We start from the raw sequence: 16,318 nt of genomic DNA on the forward strand, positions 1-16,318 counted from the left end.
GAAAAAACATTGAGAACAAACTTTAGGTAAATTTATTGATTATTGATCCTTTTTTTTAAAAAAATCTGCATTAGTCAAAGTGAGGATGTTCATACTGTTAAAAGCTCTTGACTTTCACAGCTTACAGTAGTAGGGATAAGGATACAGACTATGCTGGTGTCATGGAGGGATGCTGTATTTGGGAAAGTTGTGGTTGTAGGTACCTGAACTTGTCAATAGAGTGCAGAAGCTCTAATGGCTGAAGGCTTTGATGTTCCTCTCTAGAATTTCTGATGGATCAGCATGGAGTCTTAGTGTTCTTCTCATTGCACCCTCGGTCTCTAGACAGATGTGTCGTCAACCCAATTTTTGTGGGGCAGTGTTCTCTGAAGACTAGCACAACTTAGAAAATACACACTGCATTTTTTTGTTTCTTGGTTTCTGTGGCCAAGGTCAGTCACTCAGGAGGTGCAAAGATGTCAGCTTCTCAAAGATACCTCTGCCAAAGGCCACCAATAAACAGGAGGCAGAGATGCTTTATGGTATATTGTTAATGGGAAGGAAAAGATAAATCTGAATACTCCCTGAACTTTTCACCTTAAAACACTTAGACTTTATGACCAAGAAAAAGCTTGGGTTAGATTTGCCTCAGGATTATACTGCAGCTGCTGGCCTGGTGACTACGTAGGGGTGCCATTAGATGGCAGTGTCTCAGGTACAAGTGGAGGTAGTTTGGTAAATGTTGTATCTTACTTCTAGGCTATCATGGCTATGGGTCATATCCTGGGAAATCAGAGTCCTGGAGACAGCAGCAGTGACTGTTGGCATGCATCCTGCTGAGCTAGTTATGGGTGTTCTTTTGCTTGTGTTTGTAAACAGAGTGTGAAAATGTCCATCACAGAAGGCTACTTTTTTTGTAGAAAAGTCTAGAAAAAAAAAATTCAAGTGAATTGTTCCAAAAATCAGAACTGACACGATTGCCCAGATCAGCAAAAATCTCTGCGAGAGGGGAGGGATTGATACAGTTGCCATACTGCTTTTGAGGTCCTCTGTCTAAGTACAGGTTGAGATTGGGTTTGGAGTTAACTTGGGTGATGGGAATTGGTAGAAAAACATAAGTACTTGCAATGATTACATTGCAGGGTTATTTTCAAAGTTTGTATGAGTAGACACTCAATTCTTTCAAAAATGATTTAAGATTTCTCATGTACTGGAGTAGTATATATTGGCTTCAGTGTTTTTGATTACTTTGGTGAGCATTTGGTGGTCTGCATTTGTAGAAGCTGTTTTGTTGTATGACATGACTACTGCTAATGACTCCAGTATTTTTGCTTTACTGCATATGCATGTTTTTAAAAGTCAGCTCCTTTGTTCTCCGAGTGCCTGACTGTTATTTGGGAGGGTGGAGAAATGGGGCAAATTTTATAAAGTCTAAAATAAACAAATGCCCCCTTTCTTTCCACGCAGTGCTTCCTGCAGCTCTGTATACCTACTTGGACTTCTGTACTTGGTGTCTGAACTCGTCTCAGTGAGGTCCAGCAAGCTGTGGAAATGTCCCTCTCGGGGGTCTTGATCCTCCCCGATTCTTTTCCACTGGCTCGTTCTTCCAGATTTTGCAGAGTGTCTGTTGTCCCTCTGGGGTTGCATTAGCTTTCCATGTTGGCTGCAGAAGTGATTTGTCATAGGAAGAGCAAATGTTATAAGGAGATTTTCCTTTGGACTGCCACAGCAGCTTTCTTCTGTCAGGTCTCTCTTGTAGCTCCCCATTACAGCCCTACTGCTGCATTCTGTGCTTGTTTCACTGTTCTGTTGCTGGGTCTGCATTTCTCTAAAATTTTCTGTGTCTGAGAAGATCCAGGTCTTTCCTGGGACATGTACCATTAAATGGTCTTTCTACAGCTCTGTCTTCACATGAAAATGAGTTATCTGTACAAAGTAATTTAGAAGAACAGAGGCAATTCCCAAACATAGCATTCATTTTTCAGGAAGTGGGGAAGAAGGGAGGATGGGGAAACTAAATGTTAAGATCACTGTGACTTCTGAGCAGCAGAAGTCAAATGTGTTCAGGGTACTTTGGAATTGATTTTATTGGTACAAGGAATACAGCTTTCGTACCTGTGGAACAGAGCACCCGTTCCTAAGGATGATGGGTTGTTTTATCAGTCAAATGCAAACTGTGGTGCACATGTGTGTAAGACTGAACTGACAAATATAGTTTTTGCTGAGCGAGCTTTTGTAGTGTTTGCAATCTGGAGTTAAGGTCAGAACATCTAGAACAGCTGTGAGTCTGCTTTGCCTCCTGGGCTTTGTATATTACGCTGTGCTTTCTTTTCCAGAATTCTCTGGTTTGTACCTAAAAGAAGGGTGAAATAAACACAAGTTTACAGGGAGGCTGAAGGTATGGTTTGTAGAGCTGGGAATGGCTGCAGGTCCCATTTTGTTTATGCTCAAAGCTCTCTGGCTGTAAGCTGCTGCAGAAGGGAGGGCTCTCCATTCCTACCACCATGTATTCCTGCCCTTTCTCTTGCTTTGCCTTAGCAACCGAGTGACCACTGTGCTCAGTGCTCTAGAAGGGCTCGCTGGCTCTGTGGCACCTTGATTATTTATTTTGGTGTGTTTGTTTTCTGACCACAGCTTATCCGAGTCTTTGCATGGGTGTGTTATTACTAGATCAGATGCAAGAAAAGAAGAGGGAACACATATGGGATGTTGGAGCAGAGAAGAGAAATTGCCCCTTGCAACAACAGCATGCAGTTAAGATAGATAAAATATCTGGTGAATCTGCATGCAGAGCAAGGGGAGACTTTATTTCTATCCCTGTTTGATGGTGGCTTTCTTGTCACGAGAGTAACTTGAACAAAGTTACTTGACTGCTGCATAGAGCTTTTTTGTTTGCATAGTGAGGAATCATGTTACTCTGTGGTAGAAGGCGGTGTGGTAATTTTATTTTGTGTTGTTTGTATTTTACTGTTTTACTATTTATTTTAATATAAGTATATAAATATGAGTATATAAATTTATATATATATGGCAAATTTTCATACTTCAGAGGTTTTGTGTTTGGAATTTCTTCTTTATCTGAATCTTCAGTAATGACTGTGGCCTGGGAGAAGATCAGGTGGTGCGAACCCACAGCATAAAGTCATTTGTTCATAGGGTTGTGTATAGTGCATGTGGACTGAAGGCAGTGAGTTTCATGTAATTATTATAGGTGGGGTTGGGAGCACTGCTTGTTGTTGAGGTTGCCTTATGTCTGCAATTAGAATACCCTAGCATTTAAAACTATTAAAAGCTTTGCCAGATTTCAAACATTTGGGTAGAAAATTTCCATGCATGAATGCCTGCCTCAGGCTAGGTATTTTTAATTACTTTCAAACTTCATCCAGAACAGTTCAGCTGCTACAGAAGAGTTTAAGGGAAAATTAGGTTTTAAAATATTTTAAAATTCTAAATAATTAAATATAAAAATATTAAGGTGACCTTTTATTTGAATTTCTGATTGATTTAAAATTGGAAATCTGGTGTGCATTTTATTCCCCATTTGAATCCACCTGTTTCTGCCCAAGTTCTAAACAACTAACACTCTTTAACATGCTCAGTGAAGACTTGTAAGAACACAGCAGGTAAAAGTTCTAAGGGATCTGATTTCTCTGAGTGCATCTGAGCTTGTATTCTCTCGTGTTGACCAAATTGTGCTTGCACCATCCCCATAAATCAAAAAACTTATCAGTTGAGCACTGCCTTGATAAATTGAGCTCAGTGTTGTCTAAGTCACAGTTGAAGCCCGGGTATAGGAACAGAGAGCAAGGTCTTCTGTCCCGTTTAATTGCAATAATCTGTTTTCTGACTTCAGCTGGTGTCCAGGAAGAAACTCTGATTCAGTTGTGGAGTGTACAAGTAAACTTGGGAGAGAGACTGGAAGAGCTGACAAGGAGAGTAGGATCATGTACCTTTGGAGCAGAGAGATTAAGAGAGTAGGAGAAGGGAGCTGAGACCTGCAGAGCAGTTGAAAACACTTAACATTGAATGTGGGCCCGTGGACAAGATGCCAGAGAGAACAGATAGCAGATACCTGTAAGGGATGATGTGTGTGCATAGGGGGAGGAGGATAAGAACTCACTGAACTGTAACTGGGGTGATAAGACTGGAGGGTTAACAGTAGGATGGAAAAATAGGGAATGCTCATGGGATTAGGAAGCAGCTTAGGGCCAAGATCATACTGCGGCAATGGAGAAAAGAATATATAACTGAAGCAAGCTCCCTCCTAAAGGATCCCTCCAGTTTTGTCTGTTTTCTGCTGTTCTTAAACGCTTGCGAAATTCTCTGTCAAAATGACCCATTTCTTCTTAGATCTGGCCTGCTGTAGAGGATAACTGTCAGCTTTGTCCATTAGCTCACCTGGCAGAGGTTTCTAAGTGGATATGCAAGTCCCCAGACTTAATTGTGTTGGAAAACAGTTGCTTTTCAAAACATCTAAGAAATTGCACATGTACGGATTAAATGCATCAGCTGCAAATTTCTACCTTAGATATGCACAGGCTCTATCTTTAGGCACTCGTCCTTCTTTTTTTGTTCTTTAGGGAGCCTTATGGGGCCTCTGTTCAATACTCAGCTGTACATAATGGAACACTTGGTACCCAGCTGTACATAATGCAAATTCTCTCCTGTGAGTGTTCCTCTTTCTCCTGGGGTCTGACTCAGGGCTGTGGTGGCTGATGTGTTGCTGAACACTCACAGCTTAACTAAAACCTCTGGGAGCTGTGCTTGTATTTTGTATGTGAAGTGCCACGTATAAGTATGTATTACAGAAAGTACTAAGTTCAGTCTGTCTCAAGGCAGGTGCTCAAAAATTAATAAAGTGGAGCACAGAGACTTTAAGGTAAAGCATTATTTTCTATCTGCAAAACAGGAACCGCCTATGCTCAGAAATGTGTTTAAAACTTCTTCATGCTTGTAAAGCTCAAATGCTACAGTGATTGTCTCTGTTGGGAGTCTTAAGTGTCCTAAGGCACTGTTTTGAATGTTGTTTTGGTACAGAAAGAGTGGGGTAAAAACTGATAACCAGAGACGAGAGACCCAAGAGGCGGGCCACGTTGTGCTACATGCTGCCTGGAAGTTAGAGCTGTCAGTGAAAGGAGATTGTAATTGGTGGGGAGTAAATATTTCTGTACATACGTAAGGAAGTCTGTTAAAGACAGATCTAGGGCCATGAATGAGCAGTGGTCAGCTGGGTATGAATTGTCTAACTCTTTTTTTTATCTTACCTAGTTTTTAACTGACCTGATGATGCTGATCCAGCTGATTATCAGGGGATATATATACAGCTGATCTCAAATGACAATGTCGGTGCCTTCAGCTTGATTTTAAACAAGGTGTGACAAAACTGCGCTAAGGACAAAACTGATTTTATTTCTAAATCAATTTCTTCCAGCTTTACAAAGGCATTAGGCTTCATCAAAATAAAACTTTCTGGTAAAGTTGCAGCTTACAAGATTTGTCAATATCAGAGTGCAAAGCAAAATATAGAAGAAATAGAAAGGATAAAACATCTTTCTCCTGTTCTTAGCCTCTTGGTACCGAAGTGTTCGGTTATTTTCTGCTGTCAGATAAGTAGGCCACTGACCTTGTCTTCCTCATTTCTATCTTGCTATGTATAAAAAAAATCCATGATAATTATTGTGAGGGATGTGAATCAACACATCTATAAATAAGAGCATCCTTGACTTCAAGTAGCTATCATGCTGTCAGCCCAGAAATAAGGTGTTGGTTGGGGTTTTTTTGTTTGGTTTTGGGGTTTGTTTTGTTTTGTTTTTTGTTTGGCCACATGCTCTTTCCATTTTTTTCTAATGGAAAACTTGTTTGGAAGTGGACGTTGGCTGTAGTAGCCAGTCATAGCTGTGTTCAATGGGAGTTTTATACAGAGAGTATATATGAGCGTGTGGTTCTTTGCACTTGTGGAACAATCCTGTCCATTTGCATTTCAGGACAGTTTTGTTTTGCTAAAGAGTACTTTTGAGGACTACAACAAATGCTTTGGATTATGTGGTAAAAATCAGACAGTACAACTTGACAACAGTTGTGGCTCAGAGGTATGTGACATGGAGCCGTACTCCACAAAGCACAGCCAGTCTACTCATGCTCCACTCTACTTCCTTGTAAACATAATTGAAATCAACAACTCTTAATTTGAAATAAAATCCTAACAAAGTACTTTGAAACTGTTTAATGACCACAATCCTGTTTTCTTCTTTTACTATTGAGATACCTCGCTGCAGATGTGCAAATGCTACTTTCTGTCACAGAGTATCTGTTTTAATAGCTCTTTCTGATTTGCAATTTGTTAAAGTAAACAAAATTTCTGGGGTTTATGAATTTGACATGCATCTTTCTGTGTCTTCATATTTTAAATGGATTTTTGAATGTGTTCTGTTTCCAGAGAGAGTGCAGAAGGAGGAAGAGTGATTGTAGAAGTTGATGGCAAACTGGCAAAAGTCAGAAATATAAAGGTATGCTTTCTGTCATCTTCTCTTTTTCATATAAGGATTCTGATATCCTGATGCTTTTCTGTGTTTGCTTGGCTATTCTAATAGAAATATTAAGGGAAGTTTAAACTGGCACAGCTCTAGAATAATTGCAGCAAAAGTGTGTGTGGTGGGCAGCATTTTGGACTGGAGTTGTGGGTTTGGGGTTTTTTTTTTAGACAGGGCATATAACACGTAGCTGCATTGTCTGTATTTTGTTTTTGTCAAAGGTGCTGCAGTCTGGCTGCACGCCATCATTCAAAGCTGTTAGTAAATTGTTTAGGATTTTGTGCCTATCTCACTGTTACTAACATCTAGATAACTTCTTCCCCTGTGTCTCTCCTCCTCTCTATATTTGCACTCAGAGTGCAACTGACTTGCATGAAATGGAGCAAAATGTGTTCAGCTACACTTCAGGCCTTGGTAGAAGACCAAGAGTTATAAGAATAAACTGGATGTAGCTGTCATCCTCTGTGAGAGCTCTGGCATACATGGGAATCAACCCTCTGGTTTAGACTCTTGAACTACTTAAAGCTGCCATGGTCCTTCACTAAATTAATAGAATGGGAGTGAATCGATTTTATGTTGTCAACCATGTTTCTGCTTGAAAGGCAAATAAATGAACTGTGGGATAACTGCAGTTACTGTGGGGATCCCAAAAGATGTATGCATTTTGTATTTCTTGTCTCCTTTTTCTTCATATCTGCAAGCAACCAAGTTATTCTGGATTGTTGGTTCAAGAGAAAGAATTCATTAGGTTTTGAAGAGAAACAGTGGCAAAAAATGAAGTGAAAGATTTGAACTATTTGTCATGTTTCCATTATACTTGTTTTTGTATAGACTACAAGCATTCTTTTTTAAAGCAAGAAGAGGGGAAAAAATACTAGTGGTATGAGAGGTCTCATGGATGTAAAAAGTTGCTTACTTTCTGTATATTTCCCTTTCAGAGGCTGTATTTGCAGGGTCGGAGACTCACTACTTTCTGAAATAGTTTTCCCCAATTCCTTATACGTGTGACAAAGCTCTCGAAGAGACGCTCATTCTCGGGGTGTGACCCTGTCTGTTCCCCGTGGTTGTCCTCAGGGGGGCTTTGATCCCCATGATAGGGCTGTGAGGATCTGGGCCTCCAAGGCTGCCTGTCCCTGCTGGGGCAGCCCTCCTCAGCAGCTGCAGTCCTCAGTTATGCAGCGGCCTGGTTGTGCCCAGCTGAGCCTTGTTAGACCAAAGGTTTTTTTATTTTATTTGTTTAAAGAGGAGCTGTGGGCTGCCTTGGGATACTGGGGAAACCACAGCAGTGGGGCAGACTGCTTGTAGCAGGCTGAGAAGCGTTATCTGGAGATGCAAGGGCTGGCTTGTGGACGTTTTCTCTCTTGAGGTTTCGCAATTGGTGAGTTTTGTAAAGTGAGTTTGCTTTATGCATAAACTAAATTTAGACAGCCTTTGATGAACCCAAGTTAGCGTATAAATTAATATTTATACACTAATGTTCACATTGTTGTATCTGGGGTAGGTGTGTTTTGTAGTTCAAAACAAAACCCTTCTCACCAGAAGGGTAATCACCTCTGTGATCGGGGGTTGCTTTTCCTGAGGTGCAGGGGTATTTTTTTATCTTTTATTTTTACACATTGGAATAGGAAGGCAGTGCTCCAGGCTATCTTCTGCCCATTGCTGCAGAAGACCTAAGAAAGTATAAGGTAATTGCATAAAAATCTCTGAATTGTGACATGACAAAAATGTAATTACTGAAGATGATCAATAAGCTTGTTAAGATGTTAATTCTACGTAAAGGAAGCCTTGGTTGTACTTAATTCAATGTGACAACTTTTTGAATCTGCAGGGTTTAAAATACATGAAACTTCTTTACTTCAAAGGTAATTTAAAATTATTTCTGTCCTCTTTTGCTTTGCTCTTCCTTGGTTTGAAAAAAAACCCCAAAACCACAAACCTGTCAGATGGGCCTATAAATTAATTTTCCCTGTAAGCCTCACAGCTAGTGGCAGAGTTCAGCATTTACAGCACCCTTTATCTAGTAATCTGGCAGACAACATTGTCACCCCTAGTTTTTGGGGCCATTAGTGAAGTGGTTTGTTTAGGTACTGAATTATAATGAACCTTTTTTTTCTGCTTATGTTATCACAAATGTTGAGGTTACAATAAAGTTACTGATTAGGTCAAAATTACATGTGGATGGTGTTAGTTTTGTGTAATGTTTTGACTCATTACTGTCCTTTGAGTAGAACAACGTGTAGTTCCTTTTTCATAAGCTTATCTGTTTTATTACAAATCACTTGAGCAAGATTGTACAGAAGGAGTTATGCGATTCCCTTAATATTTCAGTCACCGTTTCTGACTGTTATGCTAGAAAGGCTTTACGGTCATTATTACTAACCTGTAAAGGTTAGGTTTGTAGTGTGCAGTCCCAGTGACAGAAGCATTAGCTTGCAACCATGACAAAGCAAAGAGGAAACAGAGGAAGAGAGTTGCATTTTCAACTCTACAGTGAGAAAAATGGTTTTGTTTTCTCACTTTGGGCATCATTTCTGTGAGGCAGTTCTTGGTGAAACCAAAAAATGACAGAAAAATATAAAAAGGGCTATAGAGCTTTTCTGCTAATATAGATGTTATGAAGGTTCACTAAATTGTTTGTTGTATATAGCCTGGAGGACCTTAGCTATAGTAAACAAACCCTTCAGCAAACATTTTTCAGCAGGTCTGTCATGGACATCTCCACTTCATTCTGAGCACCAAAGAAAATTGTTAAAGAGGATAAGCTATTTGTCGTTCCTTTTCCACAATACAGATCCTAGATAAAGTTCTTGTTAGTTTTTAAATCCTTACTTTTTGGTCAGCTTCAAAGTAAATTGGTCTTTCTGTCTTTTTTTCTTTCTGTTGTCAGGTTGACAGTAGGCTTGATGGCACTTGGGACTCCAGAGAAAAGACTGTGGCCTTCAGCTTTGATTACTGCTACTGGTCAGTTGATCCCGAAGATCCAAAGTATGCATCTCAGGAAATGGTAAGTGATGCTGTTCTTCATGTCTATGTTCCCAACCTATTTTGTCCTTTATAGTCACATCTACAGGAAGAGATTGAGACATAGGATAGATGAAATTTCATTTTCTTTTTTGCCCTCATCTTTTTCTTATTTGTTTGTAATACCACAGTACTCGGTCCTTTTGTCTTAAGTAGGAGCAGTAGGACTGCAATACCTGTGTTCTTCAACTGATGCACACTTTCATTTGATCTGTCAGCTTTGGTAGCAATCATTAATTGTGATGATCTGAGGACTTTAGCTTAGCAATGAGAATTTTGGAGGGAGGGAGGGGAATCAAGTTCTAGAGGGAGAAAGCTCTGGGGTGAAAGGAAAAGTGTTGAGGTAATGCTGCTGAAAGGATTAACAGTGAAGTAATCACATCTTTAACAGTAGTAAATTTTACTTACAGTGTATTGTTCTCAGCATTTTTTCTTGTTAAAATATCAGAAATCTCTTATAACTAATGGAGACTCCTCCTAGTTTGAAGATCCAAGGTTTGATTGATTAAGAAAGTAAGTTGAAGGATTTGGTATTAAAATAGGATACAACTGCAAATTTTTGTTAATAAAGAAGGAATTATTAAAACTACTACAAATAAATAAATGTGTGGCAAAAATCCAAAGATTTCTCTCTGAATGTGTACAATCACGTATGTTGGCATTAAAGTAAGTTTTTACTGCTCTTTTGTCTTCAGAATTGTATCTTACTTCATTTTCGTTGTTGTGAGTACAATTGTTCCTGAAATTCCAACCTATATAATTGTGTTGCTTTTCTCAGAAAGTATCCCTTAAGACTGAGATAGGCCTGTGAAATATGTATTTCTGGTGGTGATGAGCACAGCATTGATTTACTTTTGGGAGTCAGTATTTGAAAAACTATCAAATTTCGTAATTACCAGAACAGTAGATCAAATTCTTGATTGTGCTACATTGCCTGCTTGGTGCAGTAGCGTGAAAGAGATTTTGGGAACTCGGGAAGTGTGTCTTTAGTGTTTAAAGAAGAAAGTTGTCTTTCTGAAGGACACAGCACTAGATACACTTTTATTTTAGGGATTACAAATAACAGATCTTTAAATGTTGAACTGTAGGGTTTGGGGTTTTCCCCCCCCTTTATATTATCTTACTTGCTTATTTGGATTTTATGTTCTTCATGAGTATTTCTCATGATACACTTAGAAACATGCTTCTTAGAACTGTTGACGATGCGTTTTGCTTTCTAGCTGAAATGGTTTAGCAGATGGAACACTGGTACATACAGTCTGCCAAGTCAGCTTTATCTCTACTCAGTATGAAAAATTATCACAACTGCCAAATGGAAAATATAAATATTGGCTACAAAGTGTAATTTTTTTTGTTCTTGTTATTATTAAATACAAGTGCAATTGAAAAAGAATGTAAAATGCAATATAAACAGTGCAGCTTCCTTGCTGGGTATGAGTAGGTATTTCAGACGCTGTGGCGAGTCTTGTGTTGTACAATACAGTTCTATCCAATAAAAACACTGAAAAGGAAACACAAACTCAACTGGCCATAGAAAATTAAGTAATGGGCCATAGTTTCCTTACTCATGCCTGATGCTGGCTGAAAGGATGTGCAGTGCTGCTTCATGTAACCATTGGGTTCTTGAGCCTCTGACAGACCTCCTTCATGAGTTCAGAAAAGTATAAAGATGGACTGGTGTTTTGAAGGGCCTGGAGTCATGAGTGAATTTCTTGGGCTTTTTACCTGTCTTGGTGATTGTAGAACCAGGAAAGCATACTTTAAATGTCCTTGAGAAGAGGGAGGGCTGCTGGAATACTGGACTCTTACCATGCTTTTGTGCGTTTGTCGGCCCCCTTACACTGTATGAATGAAGCTTATTGTACTAATTCCATGTTTTAAATCACTACTTCAGTTCTGAGCTTGAAGTTTCTAAGGTTCCTTACAGCAACGATGCTATCGGCAGCCAAAGGAGGTTTGGTAACACTGTCATCCAGTAAAAGCTTTCTTTCATGAGCTGACCTTGGATTACTTTTTCTTTGAAGATGTCCTGCCAACTGTTATCATACATGATTGGTGTATTGGTTGAGGATGAAAAGTAGATTAAAGTATCTGCCTTCAGGTTCATTTTTGTAGAATGCTGTCTTTTAGTAAACTGTCCTTTCTTTTGTCCTCTGGCTGGACATATAAAAATGAAGTCCTAACAGTTTCCTCAGTTCTTAAGGATTCTGTGATGACAAAACAATAGTGAGAGGGCTGCAAATCATAGTGTTTAGGTAAAAATATGATTTTAAAGATACAAATCTGCTTCTCTGAATAATTCTTACAGTTTCTTCTGGATGTTAACATCGCTCACTTCAGGTTCTGGTCCCTTGCGCTCCAGATATGACTACACACAATGCATTTTATTCCCTATGTATTTTGATCATATACTACACAGGTACTTGTGACAGGCTTAAGTCACACATGTGTAAATACTTTCAAACGTTTGGATGAAAAGTTCAAATTTATTGTTCTTTTTATAAAAAATTGTGCTTTCTCTGCCACCTGTATTCTACTTTTATTTGCCAAAATGGGAATACATGTTGCCCGCCTTGTTTGTTGTGCCTAATACATTCATGTTAATATTTCTTCTATTGCCTTGTTTTTAATTAAAAAAAAAGAGATGGGAAGGTATTTTTCACTTTAATTTGGGGAGAGCATACCTTGCAATACAGTACACTGAAGAGGATCTGAACCAAATTAGTCAAATCTGCAATGCCCATGTGACAGATGATATGCCTTTACTCTTTTTTTTTTTTTTTTTTTAATAGCATTGAAACTGGAAGTGCTCTTCCTTTCAAAAAGCTGGCACAGAGTCAAAAATAGAAATTATTTTTAAGAAGCATTATTGTCTACATAGTTTTTAGGGCTGAATTTAAAAAAATACCTTTCTCCACTGTATATACAAGCTTGCTTGATTGGCATTGCATAAATAATATAAGTCGTCTCATATCTCTGAAAAGAGGAAAGTTTGCTAAATTAAAAACAAAACTGATTTTTGACTACTGAAAGAAGACCCTATCACTGTTCGTGTCCGAGAAATACGCTTCTTAGCGGAGACAACTTGTTGGATAGTGGTTGGTTTTGGAAGATGGTTTTGGGTGCAAGTGGATAGTCTTTGACTCTTATGCAAGATTATTTTCTCATTTACAATGTTTAAGGAACTAGATATGAGCCAGAGTTCTGTTTTCTTTATTTCTCTCCTAACCATGGTGAAATATGAAGCTATACAGTGTTTTTAATGATGATCCAATAATTTATAAGCTTAATTTAGAAGTCCAGTAGTAGTGGTCTGAATTCTTAGTCTTCCTTTAGAAGTTATATATTTTTTTTTTACAAAATGTAAGTTTTTTTAAATAGTTCAGCTATGCAAGTATTATGTTAATTTTCCAAATAAATTGAATGCTACATTTTACAGTGTGACCTCTGTTTTTTAGGTGGCCAGTTTGAGATGCTTGGGCATGTTGCTTTTGTTTTCTCATTGGGCAGTTGAATACTTCGCGTTGATATTAACCTGAGGTTTTCATCTGCTTTCATGGTAGTGTGGTTCTTTCCAAAGGGGAGTCTACCTTCTCTTTTTAGAGACAATTTTTTTTTTTTCTAAGTGGATTTGTTAGTGCATAAACAGAATAGAGAAATAAAGAAATACCTGAAGAGTACTCTTAAAAAAACACCACCCACCCACCCCCCTCCCCCCCCCAAAAAAAAATAAAACCAAAGCCAACCAAAAAAAACCCACAAGAAACTGTAATACTTTTGGTGATGTTCCTTTTCCTGCCATTTTTGAGACAAACTGTTAATTTTTCTGTGAGCTGTGTTGCTGCAGAATTAGTTTAGTCTCGCAGGGGGAGAATGCTGAATGTCTGCACCTGGGCTTTACCACTTGCATACAATGAATTAGTTTCACCATGTCTCCCTGCATTTTTTTTATTAAGGTTTTTTTGGGAGGCGAGTTTGGCACTATACAAAACCTTCTTTAGTAAAGGGAGACATTTGTGTAAAAGTGACTACTGCTTCCTTCTCCCCCTGTCCCTTTCCTCCACAGATGTCTTCAGGAAGCTGTGTGTAGTTCAGGATTGTTTTCTAAAGACAATGTTGGAAATCCATCACTCTTTGGCCATTGTGTAACTATGGGATTATCCTTTAATAGAGATTCATGGCATATTTCCGTTTTGCAGTAGAAGTAATGTGTGATAATGATATTGTAATGATATTTAGGGTTATAATTTTTATTCTTATAGGCAGGTTCAGGCTTGCTGATTCATTCTGCTGGTTGAATATGATAGTTAATATGTAAGTGCTTTGAGACCTTTATAGTTGTCCCGCAAACAAACATCTAAATTTAAACTTATTTACATTTAAATTTTTGTCTGGTGTGGAACAGTCTGTTTCAATCTTTTGAGTTTCCTTTGTAAAACCTAAAATAGCTCTTAACAAATCTTTCCTCAAGTCTGTTTTAGCTCCGCCAAGCAAAGGAAAGTGTTTAAAACAGTTGCAAAACTTAAGTTAATGCCCATTTAAATCCTACTGGAAAAAAAAAAAATCAGCTTGATCTAATGCCAGCACAGTTAAACAAAATCTTAGGAGTATTCTGCACAAGAGTATTCTTAAGGCTACAGGAACACATGCAAGCCTTAAGTATTCTTGTAGCTGGTGGTTATAGCTTCAGTCCTTAGCTTCCCTCCAGCCATCCTACCCATCCGGTTATTGTGCATGCACAGTAACCACGGTGGGCAGACTGACCCACAGGATGTACAAGCAGGTATTTACACACAGCAGTTGCCATAGATAGCTGATGTGTAGCAGTCTGTTCGTTTTGATAAGAAGAACACATCCCGTGACTAATAGGCTTTGAATGGTAGAGATAGGGAAATCCAAAACAGCGCTTAAGTGCCCAACTTGCACTGATTTCAGTGGCATCCAAGTCTCTGACTGGGTTTTCTTGAAACATTGTTTATAGATCTCAAGCTTAGTTTTTGTACCTCAGTGCATCAGTTAAATGGAGATGATAAAGTTTAGAAGGGAAATAATAATTTAGACTTTAGAATTTTTTCCTCAGGCTTTCAAAAGAATGAAATAAATTACGTTCATATTGGTCAAGGAATTTCACGCTTCTGGGCTTGACTTGATAAAGATTTTGTTTTGGTTTGGCATAGTGTATTAGGTTTATGCAGGTATGAATATTCCTTCAGCGTCTTTCTGAATATTATCATTTTTCAGTAACGCTGTGACCCTCATTGGACCTTCTAAGATACAATCATAAAAGCACTTGACCAAAAAGGCCATGACCAAACAAACAGATTACTGTCTATGAGGTAAATCTAAGAAATATGTGAGTGCACAGAGGTTCAAGATTTTGTATGGGTTTTCCTGTATGTGGAGGTTGCACTGTGATATGTCACATGTGAAAAGTATTATCTCAATGAATCAGGATGGTTTTACAGTGAGAAAGCAGCAAGGGTATGAAGACAAGTCGTGTTGCAGATGTCAGTAACTGCTCCTAATTTGTTAGCTTTCTCACCCCCTCCACCCTCCCATTCTTCAGCACTGGCTAACTAATGTAAGTGAAAGAATAACGGTGATTCTTTTTTTGGTGCACTTCCACCATGCATTTGAACCATTGAGGATTTTACAAGACTGTTCAAAAGCAAAGACAGTGCATTAAATTAAAGGTTGTTTATTTCTAAATAAATATATAATATTAATATAATAAATGTGAGTGAACGCACATGACTCCTGTAAACAGATTTTTCCATTTCTTAGTTGTTTTACAAGTACCATAATCGCTTTTTATCACATTTGTCTTCCCAGCAGAGTTGGGTTTTATACTACTTCCAGCTAAGAAAAGTAGTTGCGGAAGGGGGCGGACGGGCAGATGATTTTCTTACCTCCCTGTCAGAGTGTAACTGAAAAGCAAATAGAAGAAGAAACAGATATGTTTGTTTTAATATGCAAGATCTTCAATATGGCACTAAGTTTTTTGTTTTGTTTTTGGAGGGCTTTTTTTGCTTTGCATGTTAATTGAAAAAGTTTAGAAAAGTTACACAACAGTGTTGTTTGGAAGCAAAACGTTGCAACATACTTTTCAACCCTTCATCAGACTAAGTCACTGTACTTGCTCTTCTTTTTTTTTTAAATGCAAACATAGTCACGCTTCTGAAGAACTTCAACTGAGAGACCTTTCCTTTCTAAGATGGGTTTGTAGCACTTACGTGCCTCCATACATTCCCTGCGAGATTCGAGTTTTTAATTGTCTTGTGAATTCTCAAGACAAATTCAAAATCTGTTATCTGGCATATGCACTTAATTCTAAAAATTATAAGAAAATAAAGCTCTAATTTCAATATCTTGAAAGACCCTTCAATTTGTTTTCTCTCTCTCTCTCTCTCTGCCCCCACCCTTGTCTTGGTGTAAAAGGAGGGAGAAAGAGGAGGCGGTGGCTGTGGGTGTAAATGGCATTTTCGCATGAAATATTTGAAAAGCAGTAAGCATTCCGTCCACAACATTTTTTTTCTCCAACCCAGGGTGAGACAGAAGTGAAGAGGAGAGCGTGCTATAAGAAAAAGGCTTTTTGTGCAATAATTGGATCAGTATATAATGGATTATGACGGAGGGAGGGAAACCACCATGAGTGCATGCTATATATCTTCTGCCAGCAACACAGCTGCTGTGTTCAGTTCGTGATCAAATAAGGTCATTCTTTCTGGCTATACCAAGATTTCTTTGCAGAAAATTTTGCTGGGAATTATTGTGAATAATTGCAAACT

The 16,318-nt window shown here is 38.4% G+C and overlaps 1 protein-coding gene across 1 annotated transcript in view; it reads left to right on the forward strand.

The window, feature by feature from the left end:
* Window positions 1-16,318, forward strand: part of STARD9 (StAR related lipid transfer domain containing 9) — a gene marked incomplete at its 5' end in the record, with an annotated part of 117,701 nt that overhangs the window by 11,401 nt on the left and 89,982 nt on the right. The window contains 2 exons of the mRNA XM_075713029.1: window positions 6,416-6,485; window positions 9,397-9,513. Coding sequence (XP_075569144.1) covers window positions 6,416-6,485; window positions 9,397-9,513 — 187 coding nt within the window. The remainder of the gene's footprint in view (window positions 1-6,415; window positions 6,486-9,396; window positions 9,514-16,318) is intronic.

This window comes from Pelecanus crispus, chromosome 6 (assembly GCF_030463565.1).
Source record: "Pelecanus crispus isolate bPelCri1 chromosome 6, bPelCri1.pri, whole genome shotgun sequence".
NCBI lineage: Eukaryota > Metazoa > Chordata > Aves > Pelecaniformes > Pelecanidae > Pelecanus > Pelecanus crispus.